The sequence below is a fragment of the Episyrphus balteatus genome, chromosome 3 (assembly GCF_945859705.1).
Source record: "Episyrphus balteatus chromosome 3, idEpiBalt1.1, whole genome shotgun sequence".
Taxonomy (NCBI): domain Eukaryota; kingdom Metazoa; phylum Arthropoda; class Insecta; order Diptera; family Syrphidae; genus Episyrphus; species Episyrphus balteatus.
This window is the reverse complement of record NC_079136.1, coordinates 1,561,293-1,585,793: the sequence shown is the minus strand read 5'-3', so window position 1 is coordinate 1,585,793 and position 24,501 is coordinate 1,561,293. Positions and strand designations below refer to the sequence as shown.

At 31.5% G+C, this 24,501-nt stretch overlaps 1 protein-coding gene and 1 long non-coding RNA gene across 6 annotated transcripts; one reads left to right on the top strand and one right to left on the bottom strand.

Moving 5' to 3' along the window:
- Window positions 1-2,171: 2,171 nt before the first annotated feature.
- Window positions 2,172-18,761, bottom strand: LOC129913933 (uncharacterized). 5 transcript variants are annotated; one of them, XM_055992928.1, is made up of 7 exons: window positions 17,547-17,970; window positions 17,334-17,463; window positions 7,852-8,165; window positions 7,593-7,760; window positions 7,010-7,529; window positions 6,799-6,946; window positions 2,172-4,604 (listed from the first exon to the last, which is right to left on the bottom strand). In XM_055992928.1, the coding sequence occupies exons 3-7, from the start codon at window positions 7,993-7,995 to the stop codon at window positions 2,402-2,404; spliced, it is 3,183 nt and encodes a 1,060-aa protein (XP_055848903.1). In that variant the 5' UTR covers window positions 7,996-8,165; window positions 17,334-17,463; window positions 17,547-17,970; the 3' UTR covers window positions 2,172-2,401. The 5 variants fall into 5 exon arrangements, with proteins under 5 accessions (XP_055848903.1, XP_055848904.1, XP_055848905.1 ...); XM_055992929.1 differs by lacking the exons at window positions 17,334-17,463; window positions 17,547-17,970 and adding an exon at window positions 18,531-18,761; XM_055992930.1 differs by lacking the exons at window positions 17,334-17,463; window positions 17,547-17,970 and adding an exon at window positions 16,485-16,657.
- A 5,197-nt stretch (window positions 18,762-23,958) lies between these two features.
- Window positions 23,959-24,497, top strand: LOC129916008 (uncharacterized). Its single transcript, XR_008772392.1, has 2 exons — window positions 23,959-24,195; window positions 24,361-24,497. It is a non-coding gene; the product is annotated as an uncharacterized LOC129916008 (long non-coding RNA).
- Window positions 24,498-24,501: the final 4 nt, after the last annotated feature.

Genomic DNA, 24,501 nt, shown 5'->3' with positions numbered 1-24,501 from the left:
ATTCGAATAAGATGGAAAAATGAGTTTTACTTGAGTTACGATTTAAATACATAAGAATTATTGTATTCACGTACACTGGAAATCACAACCACACTACAAGGAAACTTATATTGAAATGTACACTCTGGTGTATACGTACTATTTTAAAATTTAAATTCTTTCTACTGCAAACGTGTTCAATTTGGATTTTTTTTTTTGCATTTGCGTGTTTAAATGTTAAATATTAATTAATAGTAAATATATTTGTTCACTGAGACTTGTGGACGCTTCATAACATAAAAGAGACTTAAAATAATTTCTAAATGTCTAAATTAAACTAAAAACTGTACCGGCACTTAAAATCTACTGCAAACAACAAAAACAATGCACGAATTTCATGTACGTTACGATAGAATGCCTTAATCATAAGTGAGGGGCTTGTATTATCGTCACTCTTAGATCCCATTTATTGTGGCCATGGTGGGTATGTTTTATATGGGTATATAAAAAGGAATCTTTTCTTCCAACTTTTATAAAGAGTTTCCGTTTGTAAACAATGATTTTTAGAATAGATCAGAGATTTTTAAAATACTTATTTTTTTTTTTTAATTAAAAAAAAAATAATTGTTAACTTCAAATAAATTGTAAGTTCAAACATTGGCCCTTATTGCGAGTGTCGTTCAACTTTTGGTGCAATAAAAGTCGATCGAGTCGATAAATATCTATTTTGGTATTGTGTATCTCTTTCGACAAAGATATTTGCTATGAACTTCATTTGAGTCGATAGCAAAATAGTAAACGAAAAAGATCGAACGATAAAAAGAAAAATTTTGTTCATAATAGAATTTCACAACACCAAAATTAATTTCCGGTGATCGATTTACGACAAAAGTCGTAACGTACTGTAACGCTATATTTCCATTATCTGAAATTTTTGAGAAAAACCAAAGGATCAGTTTTGTTAGAATCACCTTAGACCATAGTGTACCTACATCCTACACCAAATTTAATCGAAATCGTTAGAGCCGCTTAAAAAAATGGCAATATTTCCAAAATTTACGCAAAATTCATCTGCAGCAAGTTTCAAGAAAGTACATCCATCCTCTTTAGGCACTAGATCAATGTTCATATATGTAGATGCGTAGAAAATTGCGCATCTATGTGAACACTGTGACTTGATCTGCATAATTCCGTTTCATTGAGAATTTCTGGCTTCGACAATTTTTCATATATGTATTTGTTTACATAAAAATGGTATTTTCATTTTAGGCAGATAATTACTTATCAAAACGCTCTTAGGCCCAACTTGTTCACTCTCCATTATATTTAAAGGCTCCATTAAAAATTATAAAACTGTCAAATCGGATACAAATTTTAAAATTTACCTTTTTTAATGGTGACTTTATATTTAATGGAGTGTGAATAAATTGGCCCTTAAAGCGTTTAGTTTCGTAGATTGATTCATTAGCTGACCCAGCTTTGTGCAAATCTTTAACTGTAGCTTGAAGTTCTTACAATGTCGTAACTGTCCCTATTTTTGTGAACAGTACTTATAAGAGTTTTTGCAGTTATGACATAATCAATCCCCGTTTTTATCGTCATTTGAAAAGTTTAAGGTTGAGTTTTTATATTCTATCTGAGTAAAGTCCCAAATTAATTAATCAATAGGTCTGTTTAATGAAGAAAAACTAGAACAGAAAAGATCAGAACAGCACAAATTCTTAAAAACTGTCAGAACAAAAAAGATCAGAAAAGTACACCTTCCTATTTTATAGGGTTGACTTTTGCCTATCAGTTTTGAAACTTAAAATAAAAATAATTTTTTTTGTTATGACTTTTCATTCAAATAAATTATAATTAATCAGAATATTTGTTCACATTTTGAATTTTTCTTCATATTAAGAAGATTCTAAACAAAATTTCATTATTTTGAATTTATTTGAATATATTTTTGTAAGAATAAAACAAATCAGTTGCTGTTTGACACTTCTCACTCGTTTGCTCTACCTCAAAAGTAGGTGCAGAAAAACTTGAACTAATCTGTGCTGGAAAACTTCATGGAACACAAAATGACAGTTTGTTGAACAGTTTAGGGCAAGGTTTTTCTTCATGAAACACACAAACCTGTACTTTTCGGATCTTTTCTGTGGGGATCAGATTCATTAAACAGACCTAATATTAAAAAACATTACTTATTTTTATGTAATTGGAAACAAAAATAGTTTTATTTTTTTTTATATCAGTTCATTTTTTACAAAAACAACAAAACAATCTCCAATAAAAGTTATTTTTGTTAACAAAACTCACGTTTGATTTAGTTAAATTTCCTAACAGTTGAAAAAAAAAATATTTTCTAAAAATAGAAAGTCAACAAAACGAAAAACTTAAATAATTAAAATAATATTATACATATTTTTTGTATTTAATTTTCTAAAGCTGATCGCAATAGACTCTCTTGAAGTCTTTTTGCTTTGTTCTCATTCAGACGTTGAAACAATGTGATACGTTTGGTGGGTGTTGGTGGGGGCGATGAAAAATTAGGAATCGAAGGTACAGGATCCACAAAAGGCAGCACATGAACTTTTTTCACAGGCTCAATCAATTGTTTGGCAGCGAATTCTTGAAATTCTTTTTCAGTCGGACATGCCGCCAGAAGATCAGATTTTTTGTTGTTGTCCTCTTCACCAAAATATCCACTATCATTTTGGGGAATGTTTTTTGTTTGTGATTTCTTTCTCATGTCGACCTTCATGAGCAATGAATTAAGTGGACTATCTGGAAGTGATAGTCGGGGCTTTAGGTTCAAATCGATTTTGCGACGTTTCGAAAAGTTGTCAATGAAACTGTCTTCAGAGAGTGAAGCTCTATATTGGGCCTCTTCCAAATCAGAAGTTTCAATAATAGGAACACTTCCACAACTTCGGAATACAGAAATTAATCGGGAACGCATTAATGGACGTTGAGTGGGAATTTCTGGAAGTGTAGCTAGAGCGGCTCTGCCTTGTGAGACCAAGTTTTGAGCCATTTTTTGAGCGGCACCTTGCACAAGATCTTTGGTGAGCACAAAGCCAAATGTTACCTGCTCGTTTTTATTGGTATCACTTATCACAGGAGACGAAGGTGTTGTTGAAGGTGAGGGTGCTTCCTGATTGCTATCGTCAGTTGCCACCGAATTGGTACTGCGACGTTTGAGTGATTTCATAGACTCGCGTTCAGCGAAGAGCATATCTTTTTTGAGAAGGTTCGATAGATCGTATACAAAGTCTTTGTTGACTGGTTTGACACGATTGCGAATCGGTCGCTTGTTTGGAATCGAATCGTCAGTTGAGGACAAAGACAATTGTGATGAAGATCTGGTTATTTTGGGTTCGCTTGTAGCTGCTTCGGGTGCAGCTGATGCAGCTTGTCGAGATGTTGATGCCACTATAGCTTTTGCCGACCCTCTCGGGCGGCGTTGCCGTTTCTCTTCAGGTTTGTTTTCTTTTGGGACATTGCCATTGTCCGTGATGAGAACAATGTCCTCTTCCACACCGTCCTTAAAGTACTTTTCCTCATAGATACGAACAAACTCCAAAGTTGTCTCTTTATCACCGGCAATGGAATGTGCAGATCCCAAATGGTTAACCACATCGTACTTCCTGAACGCTCGGTAGTCGCACAGTTTGCAACCGAATTTTCGGCTGCGATAATGAAACATCGAAATGTGACGTCTCAAGTTGCTTAGAGCATCGAAACGTTTATGACAGATTTTACAAAAGCATGGAAGTTGTTTGGTATTCGGATTGACACGTTGCTTTGGTTCTGCTTTTACTGCAACCACAGCAGGCTCACTTGGCTTGTCCTCAACCTTTACGATATGTGAAACTTCTTTTTGTAGTTCGTCGTTTTCAGCGGCTCTAGTAAGATTGTCTAAGCATACTGTCTTCAGAGATAGCTCATCTGTATTTTTGCCCAAATTAGCAAACAACTCATTGAGTGTATCCGAGTCAACATCGTCGTTACGGGTCAGAATTTTGGGTGGTTTGCGACGTTTTCGTCGATTCTGTTGACCAGTGAGCTCTTCTTTGATTTCAAGTAAATCTATGGAGTCCTTACTGTCACCGTTGATATCGTATTTGTGTTCCAGATCGAATGAGTCCACTGAATTAGAATTGGAATTGATTAATTTTGATTCGTCTGCTAGTTGTTTGACAACAAGTTTATTTGTTGTGGGGGCAGTAGTAATGAGAATAGGCGAGACGACTCTATTTGTTGCTGAAGGTTTCTCAGCAGCGACTAGATTTGTTAGTTTGTTGTTTTTCAATTGAACAGGCGATTCTCGATTTCCTGCCGATGATGGATTTTTCTCAGCGACAAGATTTAATTTGTTTTTCATTTGGCAATTATTTAAGTGAGTATTTAGAACTGCCTTCCTCTCGAAAGTTTTGCCACAGTAAGTACACATCGGAGAGTTGTCTACCCGCTCGATATTATCCAGCCATGCTTTGTTTTCGGCATCACGACGCTCTTTGGCTGTTTGCAAGCGGGCCAATTCTCGACTTGGACCTTTGGTTTGTACTTCATCCATTCGTACACGACGTTTGTAAATAGCTTCACGCATCAAACGGATCTTTCGTGTTGATTTTCTGAAAGTAAAGACGAGGATATAAATTCGGTTTCAGGTTTGAAATTGTTATGGAGTAGAAATAGATAGTTTTTGGTTCATTGAAGGCCGGAGCTGATTGACTAAATTCGGACGTTTTCAAATAATCTGGAAACATTTAAAAGATACCTTTGAAACTTTGGAAAGGATGCACTGTTGTTTATCTTGGAAAGATATTCCGAACAATACCTGAGATTGCCTGATGATATCAACGGCTTGGGAAGAACTAATAGAGCAAAGCAGGGAGTCAGAGCCGAACAAAGTAAGGGTTGTCTTAAATAAGAAGCAGACAAATTATATGCTTTCATCAACTAGAATCGACTTAGACAGAAAGTTACAACAGGAGACAACGTCTTCAGAGTTATCTAGTAATATCATAAGTACCTTTTTAAAGATTTAGGGAATATAATTACATTAACCCTCTGTCGGCACACGAGTGCGAATTTGGCAGGACAAAAATAAAAGGTGTTCACAAAAAAGTGTCTTTATAAGGGTGAAAATACCTTTTTTTCAAATTGTGAATACAATTTTCGAATTCCTTGGAAAATTCTACATCATATATGATTCTCTATAAAATAGTGAGACAGAAAAAAGTTCTAGCGACATGAAAAAGTATACACCTAATTCGCAAAAAAAAGGTGTGCCTACAGAGAGTTAAAAATGCGATTCTTGAGGGAAAATAAAAAGGTTCAAGGAGTCAGCATAATGCAAGTAATCTTGTCGATATTCAAAATGATTTTACAACGAAATAAGTTCACATTAGAAATAATTTTCGTAATAAGACAATTTCAATTAAATAGAAAAATGCGTTTCCATTATGTTCAACAAAAATGTTCAACAAGATTCTATAATGAAGATTTTCAAAATTTTGCTCAACCTTCCAATTTAAGTTGTGTGACGGGATACGTTGTCCTGCTGAAAAACCAAGTTTATGGGTTCAGAAAAAGTCTCAAAATATCCCATAGCTTGTAATTGCAGTCAGTTGACGATTGTAGTTCAAGTTCAATAGTTTATTTCAGGGACATCAAAATTAAATGTGATTTCATCAAAAAATACCAAAAAATTCTATTTATCTTCCATTTCAACAAATTGGATTCAAAAGAAGGAATCTAAACTCAAATTAACAATTTTTAAAGACTTTTTTTAACAAAAATTGCTTCTAGTTTTTTTTGCAGCTGACCAATTGGAAGCCTGAGCTAAACTTACGTAAAATCAATTAAATCAATCCTTTTTACCCTTTCAAAAGAAAAATTATCATGCCAAACGCGGCTTATTTGTTATTGATTTACCCTTCAATGTATTCCAAAAAAAGTGAAAAATTGATAATTTCAAAAGACCCTTCCTTTCAGATGATCCAGCAGCAAGTTATGAATGGGACAGCAATTATTGCTGCCATTGTCGTATTTTTATTATTTCTTCTGTGTATAATAGAAACTAGGGAAACAAAACAAAATGCTTAACTAATCAATTGAATTTGATTTTGTGTTAAATGTTTATTTTTTCAGCTCCTTTTTCTAAGGATCGTTTCAGTTTGTGTCAATTATTATGAGGACCTCCAAACTACCGAAGTGATTTCTTTATAGTTTCAAGCTTGATTGAAGCTAATGAAATTTAACGATACCATAAACTTAAATGTATTTCAATTGCTGAGAGGAATTATTGTTAAAAGGTAAAACAATGAAGCGATTTCGTACTTTTGCTCTAATGTAAGTGTTGTTACTTTATACGAGAACCAGTGCCAAAATCCGGGTCCGGTCGTTGGTTTTCCTAATATTGTAATTGCAATGATAATTACAACAGTTAACAGAAATACAAAGTAGGTATTAGGCTACATTTGAAAAATTATATTCCTATTAAGTTAGAAATGAGAGTATAAATGCAATTTATGGAAATACGATCTACATAAGGTGGCATATTGTTGGAGGAAAGCAATTAAGCAAGCAAAGTACGTAAAACACCGAACTAGATGATATAACTTTAATTCAATAATTGTTGATTGGGATTCCTAGACGAAGACGAATACTAAAGGGAGGTGCAAAAACATTAATTTTTAACTCATTAAAACTTTTCGAACTATTCACAATGAATTATCTATTTTTTAAATATACTTCTGTAACAAACTCAGTTTGAATACATGTTTTCTAAGAAGTAAACATTGCTTAAAAATCAATACTCACTTATGGTCATTGCTCAGATGACGAATCACTGCTCCAGGCTGCAAAAATGTGAGTGAACAAGATGGACACTGAAAGACGAATGTCGAAGAGATATGTTTGGTTTGGATGTGTAGCTTGAGGGTCTTTTCTGTTGCAAATTGTAATTTACCTGCAAAAATATTACAACAATTCATTAAAATTGCCTTATGGTTAATAGACTGTTTGAACTTACAAATTTCACAGCTTATTTCATTGGAAACTTCTGCTGGTTGTTGTTCCTTGACTTCTGAACTAGCAAAGTCAACCTCATCGACTGGTTCTTTCTTAATCTCTTTCACTACCGCAGGAGTACTATGTGGAATGGCTTTTCCATCTGACCCAACAATAGTCTTTGTGTTTTTATCGTGCATATCATGAACTTCATCAACTTCAGTTTTGATATTATCACTCTCGTCCACTTTAACCGTTTGATACACAGCTACATCACTATTAGGTACCCTATCCAATTGCAGCACGTGTTTTTGTTGAAGGATTTCATCTTGGGTTAATTTGTTGTTCACCTGATCGTAGAAGTCTGTCAATTTCATGAGCCTATTGTTTTGCTCACGCTTCAACAAACGTTCAATTATACTACTTAGATCCCTATTAGCATTATTAGTGTTGTTGTTATCTTTGGAGCTTGTCGATGCAGCATTGGGTTTCTTATTGACGAATTCTTGTTCGGCCTGGATAATTGTCGATACATCCTGATCCTGAAATTTATACGTTTTTAAAGCTGATTTCTCTTGGTTTTGTTTTTGTTTTGTTGGACTTACGATGAAACCATTTTGGTTGTTTGAATTGAAGCTGCCGTTGAAGTGATTGTTGGAGTTACGGCAGTAAACTCGCTTGTGACTTATAAAATTTGTTAAACTTCTAAATATATTCCGACATGTATTGCATTCATATATAACGTCGCATTCACGTGCCAAAAGTCTCCTTATCTGTATTTTAAGATTTTTATATATGTTTGATTTGACAAGACAAACAAAATAAAAGAGGAAGAGTAAATTATAATGTGTCTGATGTACTTACCTCATCAGTTCCATTGTCGTATGCTTTTTTGGCTTCTAAAAATCCAGATAGTGCCGTATGAATTGGCTTTCGAAGCACACTTAAATCATCTTTTTGTTTATTTTGCTCTGTATCAGAGCTGTAACCAGAAGTACGACTCTTCATGGTTGTTAGAATTTTCCTTCGAAATATATTTATAGCTTATATTTTGTTTATTTGTTATTTATCCTGATCCTTATAACTTTCTTGAGAGGATCAATGCATAGTTGATGATTATTATTCAGGTTTTAAGTATTTCTGTTTTATTATTATTTATCATTGTTGAGAGAAGAAATCTAAAAAAAAAATAAGAAAATATTTTCATTCTATGTTAAATTCATAATTATTTCATTTAAGTAAGTTCTCAAATTTTGTTCATTGAGATTAATGATATAAAGAGAAAACTATCTTTTGTGATTACAATTAGCCGATATAGACTGACAGCTAGCAATAAATTTCTAGTGGAAGAAGTAACCAATTCATATCACTATTACAAGTGGAACCAACTATAGCGATATAAAATATGTTAGCATGTCCTCATAAATCGACGTCAACAACAAATAACGACGTGGGGAACAAATAATAACCCAAAATTTTCTGGCAACAAGTTTAAGCATTTATCATGCATTTACTAAGCAAATCGATCGAAGTTGTTCGTATCCATCGAAACTGATTCCCATATTTTTACACTTTTCCATCTACCGATTAATTTCCTTATATCGTATAGCAGCAAGTTTTTAGATAATGGTTCATCTGAGTGCCGAAATAGTTTTCAAATAAAATCCGCCTGAGATTTTAAGGTAGTGGTGAAAAGTTTGGGAATCCCTGTTTCGAAGTAGGTATTGTGCATAGTTTTATAAAGGCAAGTTGAAAATTGTTTTAAAGAAATTTTTGTGGAATTTTTCAATAGCTTCATAATGGTTAATATCCCATTCTTGAGTAGAATAGCAAAGTGCAGCAAATCTTGTGTTTCGTGGAATGGAAATTGGGATTCGTTTGTCTGAGAACACATAACATCACGGCAGATTTAATGAACTTTGACAAAAACATTGTTTTTGCAGCGAATGCTAGGAATATACGTACGATTTTGGTTGCGCGACTATTCAATCGTAAATTAGATCACAACGATTTCAACGAATGTGGTGACAGTTTTCATATTTGTTCCCAGGCATTGAAATCCTTGTAATCCATTTTTGCGTTGTAATGATCGGGCGACCAAAATCGCATGTGTGTCCCTGGCCTAATTGTAATCAAGCTTCGGATTAAGTTTCACTCCAAGGTAAGGCTAGAGACACACATGCGATTTTGGTCGCGCGACTATTCAATCGCAAATATGATGCCTGAGAAAAATAAGTTTTTTCTCTTTGGTTTAATGAAAGGCACTGTTAACTTTGGTCATAAAAAATCTCAACTTTCAATCTAGGGATGCACTAAAAAATACTTGATAGAGGTTTCGCATTTTCTATGTCTAATTGTCAAGTTTAATTTTTTTACGAATAAATAACTTGTCCTATTATATAATAAGGGCAAAGTGCATTGATGCAGTGGACATTATTTGAAAATCAAATCAGTAGTTTAATCAAACACGCACACAACATTGTATATCTACTAACGCTAAAATCAATCAAAACTTGTTTGATAACTTAAAACATAATCTTCATAAACTAAATTACTTTGAAAGTTTAAATTAGCTAATTAGTAAGTTTAAAGAAATGGCATTAGTTTGAAAAAAATATTTCATTCCTAAAACAAAATTCGATGAAAAAAAGACCATAAAATCGTTAAGCTACACACAAAATTTCAGCCCAATCCGTTAAAAACTGTAGGAGTTAGTTGTTCGCCCGATGAGAGCACAGGATTTTGCGATCATCCTGAACTACGCCGCCATTTACAAAATTTCACATCATTACATTAGCCTTCTCCTTAGTTTTATACGCAGGTGAAAGTGACACTCGATTTTGAGCTTACAAAGTGTTATTACCCTTTAAGCGGGGAAGGTATTTAAGCGAAAGGTATTTCAAAGATGAGTGTTATATGCAAAATTTTTTAAAAATTTTGGACTTAAAAAAAAAACAAAGGTACATGTACATACATATATGCGGTATAGGCACTTAATTGAGAGGCACTTATCCAAGTTTTACTGTATTAAAAAAAAAAAAAAATAAACAAATACACTCCCAACTCACACTCATACTTTTTTAAGCTCTAAGGATTAACTCATGTAATGTATAAAAGGATGTTTTGATTTTTTTTTTCAAATTTTCTGCAGGAAGGAAAAAGAATAGCAGTTTATATTTTTTAAAATCTTTTTATATCTATATAATGTTTAAATTATAAAACCTAATGTCTGTTTGTACGCTTATAAAAATAAATGAACGGGAAGTCCAATCGACTTTATTCTTTTCACATGCTCTTTGTATTTGTAACGGGAAGGTTTACGTTAGGTTTACTCTCTGAGAAGCGAGCGAGGATTTCTCTAATACTCTATAACTTCAAGATATAAATTCTTACAGGTACATTTTTTTCAAACAATTCCAAGAATATAAAAATATGAAGACTATTAATAGATAAAAAAAAAACAATTAAAAATACTTTCTTGTACACAAAAGTGCATCAAGTGCAGTCGTAGATTGAATACTATTATCTGGTGATTTTGATTCTTGTCACAAAAGTATCAACAAATTTGTCCTTCAAACTTTATTAAACAAATGCCCCACCCGTGACAATAGAATGCACTATAAGCGAATCCCAGTATATTTCACCATTATCTTCTTATTCATCAGAAATAAATGAACAGGTTCATCTACTTTTTTGCACTTTATCATTCTAATGGTTGTTATCTATTCAGATTCACTAACATAAATTTATTAAAATATCGACTTTAAATGTAATATATGCCAGCAGACTTTAACCTTTTCTATTATCTTATATTGATTGTAATGCATCCAAAAATAGAATTGTATACAATAAAACAATAAATCCCATGACAGGTATCTAAACATCATGTCTATTAGTTTAAAGAAAAAGCAGGTATATCTACTTGTTAAAAGATTTTTGCCCGAGATGAACCTAACTTTGTCAAGTGACGTAATAATTTGGCACATAAAAATTAAATTAAGTTAATCAATTTAGAGCACAAAAAAAAACAAAACGAAAAAAATAAAAGATTTGTTTCTTCCATATCACAAAAAAAAAAAAAGAAATACCTTCGTAATCATGATGATTTCGTAAAGTCAAAGCTATACATTTTTAATATATTCCATGAGATCCGATCCCTAGGAAAGCGACACATAAATATAAATCCAACATTTGCGCATTAAAATTTCCGGTAACCGCTCTGCAAAATCGCCCCACTATCCTAAATAAGATTGAATATTTTTTTGAGGAAGTCGAGGTACAAGTTACGTTATCTTTTTTTTTAAACAAACAAACAAAAAATATCTATATGTATGCAAAAATATGAGATAGTAAATCTCCTAATAGGCCTATAATTTACTTTGCAGATAAAGAAGGGTAAGAAAGAAAAAAAAAACTTTCAGATCTTCACCATATTAATTCCATTACCACCATCACACTTTATGACAAATGTGTGTGAGTTTAAAATGAAATTAAAATATAAATTATGCAAAAGAATAAACTACACCAACTTAAAAGGTCTTTTTCTCTTTTGCCCTATCAAAGTCCAATTAGAGAAAAAATACTGAAAAAATACGAATTCCATAAAATGCATCAATAAGATATGACGCTGATGAAGAACTCTTAAACAAAATGGGGTAATTCCACAAACTATCACTTAATAAAAAAAAAAAATTACTAAAGTTACTTGTTAGCGACTTATTCTGAACCTCATAAATAAAAAAATTAACTCATTCTATTAAAAATAAAAAAAAGAAAATGTAATATGTAATCATAAATGAGCAATTTTTATTACAGCAACGACTGATAAATTACACGGATTTCTCAAGAAATAAAAGAAAATAAGCAAAATTAATTTTTAAACATTTTATGTATGTTCAAAAACTTAAAACCTCACAATCGGCATAGTATAGTTGGATGTTAGAAACACTAATTCACTTAATTCGAAAAACTTTAGACTAACTTAGTGAAGTGAAATAATTTTCACTATGCAATGCAAAGAAAAAAAAACGTATAAGAACATTTAAATCGATTTGTTGGGCAGGCAGGCAGGCAGGCAGGCAGGCAGGCAGAGAGTTGCAGTAGCAGCAACTAAACGAGTATAAAACAAACAGATGTTATATCTTTTTAGCTGCTGCCAGCAGCTAAAACCGCACACTATTTCGAAAAATAATTATAGATATTACTTGGCTTTTCTTTTTGCAGAGATATAAACTTGAATGTCATCTCATAACTTTACATACTTTTACTTGGTCTTTTGGGAATTTTTGTATCTCTGTTTTTGAAATATGTATCTCAACATTAAATGCTGTAACCACTAACTACTAACTCATCTTTATTGTAGAATAAATAAAATTAAAATTAAAAAAAATATATTAAATTACACTCTTTACATAAAAAATTACAACATGCGTTTAACAGAAAAAAAACACTATAAAACAGGTACAATAACACTTGCTAAGAAAAAGAGCTGCTGATACTAAAATAACCTCGTGTCATTGTTTTCCGATTGCAAATTAAAAGCTTTATTTTTCGGTATGAAGATAAAGTTCACAATGAAAATAAAAGCTCATGCAAACCTCATTCCTCTGAATTCGTTGTTTGGCATATTTATTTAAAAAAAATTATGACTGCCAATTTAAATTATATCTCAGAGTTGGAGAGAAAATTTCATTTCATTTCGAAAAGAACTAATTGAAAGCATAAACACAAGTTCCAAGTTAGTTTAAGTTCTTTGGAAAAGCAAAAACGCATCATACCGATGCCAACCATATTTCATTTTTGAGTAATGGTATTGATTTTTAGTGTTTTGGAGGTGTGACGACTGATTGGCCAGGCCATATACTTCACACCACCTGTATAATTCTCTCTCTTCACAAAACCAAGTCGTCCGTTTCCGTCGTTTTCGTCGTTGCGAGCAAGACGTCGTCGTCGTCGTTTTATTGTTTGTAATATCTTGTCGCTCTGTGTTTATCAGATTGACTTTTGTATCGATGAGGTTGTTGTTATCTGGAGCTGAAGTTTCTCAACAACACAAAATAGAAAAAAAGCTTTCCCTCTTTTTACATGTTTGGATACGATTTAATATTTTTGTTGTTGTTGTTGATTTTAAGCTAAAAGTTATGAAGCTTAGAGAGCTTGAAATGTATTGTACTTTATAGTACCTGTTATTTGTCATAATATCTTAAGTAGGTAATTTCATGAAGTTTGGGGGGTTGTTAAGTTATTTATGTTCAATGTTGTGTTGTGTTATGGGATTTACTTTTCAAACTAATTTATTTAATTTCTCTTAAATTAACTATTGGCTTGGGAGTGTAACACGTCATTTAAATTAAGATGAGAATAAATGAGATGTAGTGGAGATGGTATTTAGTTGTTTCAATAAAAAAATTCATATTGAGACTGAACCACATTTTAGGTATTAACGTACATAAATAGTTTAACACACTTATGTATTTGTATTTCAAAAGACATAGAGTCTCTTTCATAATATTTGAATGATGTTTCTATTTCAAAGCTCTAAGTAAATTGAATGGCTTAGTTCTGTATTGAAGAACAACAAATTAACTTAGGTTATGTAAATACTCTTTAATCATATTATTACTAAAAGTCGTTTTGCCTGGAAAAAATGAAATATAACTGAGACATTTGAGCTAATGTTGTGAAATGTAAAGTTAATTTGCTGTTTGTTTATGTGCAAAATAACTAATTACATGTTCAGTAAGGATGAATGAAAAATCCATTTTTTGTTGTTGTATATGATATGGGATACCTGCAAAATTAGTTCATAAACAATGACTTAAAATATTTCTTAATTCAACACTTCAAGTTGCACCCCAATTTTCCAAATTTTAACAATCCCGCACAAATAAAAAAAAAAAAATAAGTCAATTTTGTGGATTTCATGTTTTGAAAGGGTGTTTTTTTACCACCTAAAAAAGAAAAGGGTTGAGAAGAAAATTATAAACCTTATTTTTAGATAAAATTTGGTAATTCTTAAATCCTATACAATAATGTCGACGTTTGTGCAAAAGTAAAGACTAATTTCAAAAAAGTGCGCATACGCCACAGTGAATCTTCTGCTAAATTTCTTCAACTACATACAAATGTACGAAAAAATTATAAACAATGTATAAAAACCGTTGAAATCGGATTTGTCATTTTAGGAATAAAAATAACAAAACAATAAACCCTTACGGCCTTATTATTAACTATTTTAAAACATGTTTTATCTCGAAATATGCATAGTGAATGTTAGAAATTGTAAATTTTCCCAAACTTGACACTATTATCGACAGATTTGACATCTAGAAGACAAAATCTTAAATAAAATGTTGGTTTAATTGCCAAAGGTCAAGGTACTCCAAATTTAAGTAGTCACAAAACTGATATAAAACTTGTTGTCAAATTTGTCAATAATATGGGCGTAATTAATTTAAAAAATTACGAAACAAAGTCTTCAAAAACTTTGCACACCAATTTTGGAATGAATCGACCATACGGTTGAACTTTGAACATTTTACAAACAGACAGATTGACTGATTTTGATGTTAACTAATTTAATAAATTAATTTATCTAAATTTAAAAAAAAATATGTATCGAAAGTCAAAATACACCACCTCTAACGATTTCGATTACATTTGCCATACTTAAGACCAAATGCTGTGTTACTCAGAGAAATAAATAAATTGATTCTGCATATGAATTTCACTGTAGTAAACTAAAAAAAAAAAAAAACAGGTTTTCTATATAAAATTAATACAACTTTCAGTTAAGGTAGACTTAACTTATCAAAATTGTTGAGTTAATTTTGCGTCGTTAAATTTTTGACCAAAGGTTTTTTTTTCAGAAAATGAAAAAATGTTATTTTTAAATGTGGTTTTAAACTTTCTTTCGGGAGGTGTACCTATGTCCATATGGTAAGGAAATACTTTAGCTAACTAATTGATTGGAAAACTCAAATTCTTGTGGCAATGATACAATTTCAAATCTTACTCTGAAAATGATCGCCTTTAATGCTGTTGATGTACTGGTACACTTTTTCTGTTTCAGTATCTTTAAGGAGACACTTTTCAAAAAAGGTAATAAAAGAGACAGAAATAAGTAAAGGCCAATTTCGTTGCTGTTAAGCAAAAAAAAAATGCTTAGTTTCTTAAATGAATGAAGTTTTCCAACGCAAATCAGTTTTGTTTAGGTCATTCCACTGAAGAACAAACCGGACTGTATCCCTTGTTTCGAATTAAAAGCCACATTTCGTCACATTTGGACACTTTGGAAAACTAAAGTTCTAAAAATATGAGCGATGTGAATAAATGCTATTTGAACAAGAGGTATTCCTATTAATTTCTGTGTAAAGTTCTTCAATGTTTTCAACTGACGATGTGTATATATTTTCATTAAGTCCATTTTTTTCTTGTGATGAATGTGACCTGTGGCAATAACAATCGAACAAGATTTTAATTTAATAACTTCTGTTTTATACTGTGAGTCATTATAAAGAGAAAATTCAAATGAATCATACATATTTACCTAATTTATTTGCAAGATTCGGTAGACAAAATATACAATGAAAAATTTGAAAAATATCAGTCAATTGCACCGGTTACAACGAAAACGCCCAAGATCCAAACAGTTCAATATGTTCATATTAAAAAGAGGAAAGAACATAAAATAAACTTTTAAAGAATGCTTATTTAACTTTTACCACCCTGTGTGCTTGTTGCATGATAACTTTTGGGTTGACTACTTTTGGTAACAGGAAAGAAAGTCGTTTTCTTAAATATACATTTTCAATTAAATGGCGTAGGTACACCATCTACAAAATGGCCATTAACACCTGCTCTAGTTATTACATGATTGGTTTTTAATTAATAATAAACATACTAAAGGATCAAATTAAACCAAAAATATCAACAAATCACATACATACAAATTTGCATTTATACTTTAGTAAAAATTTGAATTGAAATAAATTTCCAATTTCACACAATAACTTTATTATTAATAAGGGTCAAGGTCAAAGTAAGTTAAACAACTTTCCGGTTATAATTCATGTTTTTTAATAACATATTAATAGTGTATATAAAAAAGAATGAATTTTCAAAAAGGGACACAAACTTTTTCAAAAGTACAAACAAATGCAATCAATATAAATATTATCTCTCGCAGAAGGGGCCTACGTGAATAATAATCGCCATCCACAATCGACCGGCCATACACTTCCATTTTGAAACGCCCTCAGTAAAAAAAAAAATAAAAGAAATCATACACAATATATGTACTTACTCGTCGTACCTAGCTATAGTGTAGGTATGTTTCAATTTCAAACAGCTTTTAAAAGGGATACATTTTTTAAATTTCAAGTAAACATTCTTAATTAGTAGTAATCACTTAACTTAATAGATTTTAATATTCTTTCATCAAATCAAATCAAAACTAAAAAAACAAAAGAGAAAAAACCATCATCATACAAACTTACATATGAAAATTTAATAACTCAATATCCGCACAATTTGCACATTACTTTACGTTACATACAATATAGAAGACTAAGCAGCAGCGAACAAAAAAAAAAAAGCTAAGTGGGTACAAAACTGATGCAATGCGTCACGATTATAACTTAAAAATTCATTCTCACATTTATATGAATGTAAACTTGTGTATTTTTTTAAGAAGGAACTTTTTTTTAGCATAAAAACTGTATCAACTTATTAATTAGGAGTGAGATAAAAAAAAAGGATTTTGAAGAAAGAAAAAAAAAAAAAACAATTGTTCCATAAAAACATGACTAAAGGTTGTGTCGTGTAAGTAGAGGAGATGGGTTAGGTTAGGTAGATACCAACTCTATTAACTGAACTGAGCAGAGCATTTTTATTAAATCACACGAAACAGTAAGCAAACTATACACATGCATACACTACATATACAAAGCACATGGCTCCATAATGTGACCGATATAATATTGAAGTTTTATTTTTAATAAATTAAGAAGATAGATAGGTATTATTTGCAGGAGAATGAAAGGTTTATTCCTAAAGGTTTTCCACTATACAACAAGGCCACAAAAGCTAAAAAAAAAATGACAAGTGAAACCTTTTATTTTTTTTTTCTTTTATAGAGGGTACCTCCGCACTCTTGATTGTTACATAAGATAAACTTTAAGTTGCATATTATTGAATAAATAAAATAAAACAAAACAAGAGCAAATACAAACTAGACCAATTAAATCGCATGTAATTTTATATTTTTAGGTCGTGAGCTATATACAAAAATATTTATTGAAAATTGTATAGAAAGAAGAAGAATATGTTCATTGTTCACTACTCACAGTCAAGTCACAAGTAAAATTGCAATACATATGTAGGTAAATCCGAAAGAATCCTTATCGCTTATTTTGAGAGGCAAGAAGAATAGTGTTGTGGTTCTTCTTATTACTTTAGAAAAGCAATTACACCGAACTTCACATAATGAAAAAAAAAAATGAAAATGATTTTAAAATTTGTCTATCGGTTTCAAATAAGGTAAGGTATACTATACTCACATTTTTGTATTTTTTGAAAGCGAAACTGGTTTGCTTTGAGTATAAAAATGTTATAATTTTATTGCGGGGTTAATAATGTTCACCCGGATTGATCTAGGTATTAATAGCAAATGGGAAGGTACTTTTTTTCTTTCCTAAAACCACGACGACGACAAACCTAAGGCAAAGGAACAATCTTTGTTTTTTTTGCCTCCTCAAGAAAAAAAAAAATAAATAATGAACGCGCGCCTATTGGATGCTATATGAGTTACTGCAATGAGAACACTACACACAACACGACTGTAGTGTATGTATGTCAATTATTTTCTTTAAACTCAAACTCCACGTAAGTTTGTATGTTTCAATTAATTTTTATTTCAATTAAGCAATATTATAGTTTTTGTATAGAAAATTGCAAGTTTCTTTTTTTAAAACAAATCAAATGAAAAAAGCTAAATAACGACGAGGAGCGAGAAGACGACGATGACGATGATGACGGTCAAGTCACGTCAAGAGAGCCGATATAAGTGAATGAGTTCCTAAGTTCTGTGTCTGTCTTTTAATTTTTTCGCACAAGTTTTTTTTTCTGTCTTTATTTAATTTGAAAATCACAAGGTAACCATAACCACTGAAGAGTGAAAAAAATAAATTATGTAAAAAGATAGGTGGGCAAGGGCAACCTGCTCCTCTGCCTACTTAATAAGGGTCCTGTTTTTGTTTTTGTTGTTCTTAATAAAATATGTTTCAATTTCGAAACAAGAAGAGCACTTGATGAGATTAGAGACAGCACTGAATGTGTTGAGTAATCATTTTATATTGGTTGGGTTATTGTGTGTTCGAAAAGCCGAAGCACTCCTATGAGATAGAGAAAAAGAAGAATCGACTTGACTGTGACTATGACTATGAAATAAATACTGACTATACTATACTTTATTTTTCTATTTGCTAGTGGATAACGTTTCAAATCATATTTTTTTTTTAATTTTACAAGAATATTAAACCTACCTATTATCTAAAAACTTGATGTGTACACAGCATAGAGACAATCTATAGACACACTTTTATACACAAAATCCAAATCCAATCGAGAGATAACAATTTTATGCGGAATTAGGTAGCAGAGGCAGCCTGTTGTGTCGGTGCACTGTAGAGACAAATCATATCGATAAGGTTTTGGAAGTGCACCACAGTTCACATTCACAGTTTGTAGGTATTTTTGATTAATCAGTTTTTGTGTATTTTATCTTGGAGTCAGCGTTACCACTTGCAGAAAAAAAGTCGAAGTAGATTTGAAGAAAAAATGGAAGTAGATTTCAAAATATCCTATTTTTAATAAAAATCTATTTAAAAAAAAAAATATTCTCTTAAATTTATTTAAGTTAAATAATTTAATTAGTAAAAACAACTAAAACCAAAGTTTTGAATTCTTTCAAACTCCATATTTTCGGTATAAATATATTTCTATACATTATTTTATAACAATTTTTAGTGAAATATTTGGTTTTCTGCAAAAAGAAGTAGAATTGGCTTATATTTTGATAATTTGAAGTAAATTGGAACAGAGATTTTAAAATGAAGTAGATTTCGATATTTTTGTGATGGTGCGAAGTAGGAAGTAGATTTCAATTTTTTTTGAAAAAAAGAAGTAGATCTACTTCAATTGAAGTAAAGTGGTACCACTGCTTGGAGTATCTCGATCTCGATATTGGAAGTGGATAATATTCTTTTTTACCGTTTGCCGGGCAAAAATTCAATTATTTCTACAGATTTTAAAATTGAGAGAAAGACAAGATAAGAATTCTCTTTCTGTTTTTATATTGTAAGAGAGATTATTTTGCATCTCATTTTTACGTTAGCATGGGATTGTGGAATTGTATTCACTATTTCACTCTAACTTGTGTTGATTGTTTTTTTTTTTTAACTTCATTTTGGTGGTTGTGTTGTGATTTCCAATGAGAGGAAAATTAAATGATTCCAAAAATTTTGAAGGGATATGTTGGAATTTGGAAAGTGTAAGGTAATGAACAGGGGTATCATTTGGAAGACTACGATGGGAGTGTATTTTGTGTATTTAGTGACATTTCATAGTACTATTTAAAGATACGATTTTTTTGTTTCAAATTACGGGAGGCTCTTTTCCTGTGGCTTAACTTTCTTAAGGCTACATTCACCACTTTTTGAAAAAAGTACAAAAGTGAAAATATTTTTTTTTCTTTCTAGAGCAATTTTTTTGTAAAAAAGAGTAAACAAAATGTTTTTTTAGACGAAAAAATAAGTTTTCTGCATCATTTGTTTTTATTTCCCAGCCCGAAAAACAATACAAAAATGCGTTTGAATATTTTCACTTTTGTACTTTTTCACTTTTTGAGCCAATGTAGTTAAGGCTTAGCTTAAGCCTTAACTACAATGGCTTAAAATTTTCACTTTTTGACTTTTTGCAAAAAGTGGCCGTTACAGCAAACATTTTTAAGAAAAAATACCACCGGGTATTATGTCAAAAAATTCAAAATAATAAAAATACAAAAATTCAAGGAAAAAACATAAAACAATAGGGGTATTCACGATCCGATGCAACTGGTCTTGTATCATTGCAAAAGTGCAAAAGTGTAAAATCTTACAACACTACAACAACAAAATATACGGATTAAAATTTTACAACAGTCTTGCACTTTTGCTATACCCTAGACCTATTGCAAAATAAAAATACAATAGAGTAAAATTATTTTTGACAGATGGCAGCTCACCGTAGCGTCGCCCATGATAAAAAGTTTGTCTTTTTTATTCTGTTTATTATGGCTGTCGGCTTGTCGGTACTCATGTACCGTAATTTAGTTTCTTTTGATGTAAAATAATTTGTGAAAATTAATTAACCCGAACAAAACAAAGAATTAAATTATAAAAAATGGAAAAAAAGAAGAAGCAACAGTGGAGGAACAACCCTGTTAAAAAAAAACATCATGGATTTCATTCATGCTTCAATATTTACTATAGATAAGAAGAGGGGCGTTCACGATCTATTGTAAAAAAATAAAATTTTACATTTTTACTAGGCCTGTTGCATCAGATCGTGAATACCCCTAATAAGTTTTAAAACAAAAACAAAAAAAGTTAATATCGTTCAAGATTTCGTTGTGCTACCCAAAAAGAAGTGGAGACTTTTCATGCTGGATTTACATACGTCTGCATGCAGAAAAGGAAAGGGGGATACAATGTACAATACGTACAATCTGTACGTATGAACCCAAAAAACAATATCCCTTCTATAAAGCTTTACAGGATCTATATTAACACCTGTAAAGCATTATAGAAGCAAATTTGTTAGTCGGGAAGGAGAGGCATTGATGAAGACGAACATGTTCGTCCTCGCCATAATCTTTCTATAATCTGCGTTTGTGAAGATATGTGCATTTTCATCTACTCTCTCTATCCAACATCTGTGGTTCTTAAATATGTGCCTCCTTTCAATGCAGATCTGGAAATGCAGACATCAAAATCCAGCATCAATTTCGCTCTGTCGTACAGCGTACTGATGAACGAAAAGATGAACGAAATCTTTCGTTTACGATTTCGTTGTGTCATTTATTTTTTATGATTTTTCTTTTCGCATCTGCAGCGTACTAAGTGACAAATGAGTGAAAACTCTCCAATTATTCCCTAGAGCTGCGTACTGAAGCTTGGTACGCAGCTGAAGTGAAACGAAAAATGTTTAAGTCTCCAAAGTCGACAACGAAAACGCCATTCTGTCAAAGTCAAAATAAAAAAATTCCAAATTAATTTAAAACTCAAGAAAAACAACAGAAAATAATTTTTAAAACAAGAAATAAATGAATTAAAAGCGTAAAAATCGTCAACACTGCTCTTGGAGTCAAGAAAAATGCACAGGAAAATTAAAAAGTATGTGAGAACTGAGTGAAAACTCTTCAATTTTTTTCGCTAGAGCTGCGCGTACTGAAGCCTAGTATACGCTGCTGAAGCGAAGTCTCCAAAGTCAACAGCGAACTCAATTTTTCGCTAGAGCTGCGTACTGAAAAACGAAATTTTTCGTTCAAGATTTCGTTAACGAAATTTTATCTTGAAAGAAATTAAATTTGTTTTGTTTTTGCTTCGAAACTTATTTTCTGATGTTTTTTCTTGAATTTTTTGATTTGCACTTTTATTATTATTTTTTTTTTTGCTATAATACCCGATGGTATTTTTTTCGTTAAGGCTGGTACGCTGCTGATGCGAAACGAAAATGTTCAAGTCTCCAAAGTCGACAGCGAAAATGCTAACGAAAAAATATCATCGAGTTTTCTGTCAAAGTCAAAATAAAAAAATTCCAAATTAATTTAAAATCAAGAAAAATCAACAGAAAATAATTTTTAAAGCAAGAAATAAATTAATTAAAAGTGAAAAAACCGTCAACACGAAAAGCAAAACGAAATTTTCCGTTCGTTAACGAAATTTTGTACTAGGCTTTAGAATTTTCGTTGTCGACTTAGGAGACTTGAAAATTTTTCGTTTCGTATCAGTAGCGTACATTGGCTTTAACCACAAATCTTGGCAGCACTGTACATTGAATGTTTCGAAATGTTTCTGCATCATTATTTTTAATTTGAGTTTGAAAATTTTCACTTTTTGACTTTTTACAAAAAAAGGAAAAAGTGAACATATTCAAACTCATTTTGTTATAAGGGGTATTCACGATCCGATGTAACTGGTCTTGTATCATTGCAAAAGTGCAAAAGTGTAAAATCTTACAACACCACAACAACAAAATATACGGATTGAAATTTTACAATGGTCTTGCACTTTTGCTATACCTTAACCCTATTGCAAAATAAAAATACATTGGAGTAAAATTATTTTTGACAGATGGCACTCACCGTCGCGTCGCCCATGATAAACAGTTTGTCTTTTTAATTCTGTTTATAAGGGTTGTCGCTACTCATGTCCCGAATTTAGTTTCTTTTGATGTAAAATGATGAGTGAAAATTAATTAACCCGAACAAAACAAAGAATTAAATTATAAAAAATTTAAAAAAAGAAGAAGCAACGGTGGAGGAAAAAAAACATCATGGATTTCATTCATGCTTCAATATTTACTATAGATAAGAAGAGGGGCGTTCACGATCTATTGTAAAAAAATAAAATTTTACATTTTTACTAGGCCTGTTGCACCAGATCGTGAATACCCCTATAGTTTTTCCCAACAAAAAATTTGAAATAATAATGGAGAAAGCTTATTTTTTGGTTTCAAAAACAATAGGGGTATTCACGATCTGGTGCAACAGGCCTAGTAAAAGTGTAAAATTTTATTTTTTTACAATAGATCGTGAACGCACCTCTTCTTATCTATAGTAAATATTGAATGGAATCCATGATATGATTTATATCAGCTTCACATTTTTTTTTGCGGAGTTGTCTTTCCACCGATGCTTCTTCTTTTTTTTCAATTTTTTTATAATTTCATTCTTTGTTGTGTTCGGGTTATTTTATTTTCACAAATTACATAAAAAAAAAAAACAAAATAAAAAAGAATAAGAATAAAAAAGATAAACTGTTCATCATGGGCGACACGCGACGGCGAGCTGCCATCTGTGAAAAAATTTTACACCATTGTATTTTTAATTTGCAATAGGGTTAGGGTATAGCAAAAGTGCAAGACCATTGTAAAATTTCAATCCATATATTTTGTTGTTGTAGTGTTGTAAGATTTTACACTTTTGCACTTTTGCAATGATACTAGACCAGTTGCATCGGATCGTGAATACCCCTAATTTTTGTAGTTTTTTACACAAAACAAATAGGGCTAGAAAGAAATACACACCGAAGGGTACATGCGGTAGCGGTACGGGTACTTGTATGAAAAAAACTCCAAACTGACACATCAACGTTCAGATGTGGAATTTTGTTCATACAATTACCCGTACCGCTACAGCATGTACCCTTTTTTGTGTGGCCAAGCCTTAAAACCGGTTGTAATAAAAAAACACACCTGGGGTCGAATTAAGGCTTGGCCACACCGGAGGGTATGCGGTAGCGGTACGGGTAGAGGTAACGGTACTTGTATGAAAAAAATTCCAAACTGACATATCAACGTTCAGATGTGGAACTTTTTTCATACAAATATCGTTACCGCTACCCGTACCGCTACCGCATACCCTCCGGTGTGGCCAAGCCTTTACGGCACACGATTACGATCATACGTTAACGATTTGACTATTTCTGTCTCTATTTAATTATTAAAAAACGATAGGGACACATAGCAACTATTCGTTAACGAACGTATGTCGTAATTCGACCTGTCTGTTGTCTTGTGAAGAGATTTTGTCATATATTTTTATTTTTTTTTTTTGCTCATAGTAGTATATTTACTATTATTATTATTTTTGTTCTGTGGGCACCCCTGACTTTCTTTCTGACACCTTTTTCTCTCCAATTTTCCAATGTCTGTGATGCGTTCTTTTATTCGACAATGTTAACTATTGTTAACAATAGTTAACTTTCATCGTTCCTAAATGAGAAAAAAGTTACAAAGTGTAACATCGTGACGTCACAACATCGTTCCTAAATCCAGTGTTGAAGTGTCAAATAGTTACATTTTGTTACTTTTTCCAACTCAGCTTCTGGACTTGAGTTTCAATGTTAATCTGTCAAACACAACTAAATGGGGAAGAGAGGGGATGATGTGAGAAGAGAATTTCTTGTTTGTTTCCATATTTGAAATTATTGAATGCATATTTTTGTTTCAATTTGCTTAGAATTCAATTAAAAAGAATTATTTCAGTACCAAATTAATTTTTTCTTGTTTATTCATTCATAAAATTAATCTCAAAAATTTTTCTTTTGACAGATCAACAAAATGTAACATTTAGTCGTTCCTAAATCAAAGTTAACATTTTGTAACAAAATGTAACAAAAACAAATACAACGATTTTTTTGACATAACAACAATAGTTAACTATATTCAATAAAAGAACGGACCACTGACATT

Bases quoted from the DNA above. Each gene is read 5' to 3' on its own strand.
- LOC129913933 (XM_055992929.1), bottom strand. From the start codon at position 7,995: ATGAAGAGTCGTACTTCTGGTTACAGCTCTGATACAGAGCAAAATAAA. The intron at 7,530-7,592 runs GTAAGTCCAACA...TATAAATTTCAG, and splicing joins ACAACCAAAATGGTTTCATC to GATCAGGATGTATCGACAAT. The intron at 4,605-6,798 runs GTGAGTATTGAT...CTTTACTTTCAG, and splicing joins CATCTGAGCAATGACCATAA to AAAATCAACACGAAAGATCC.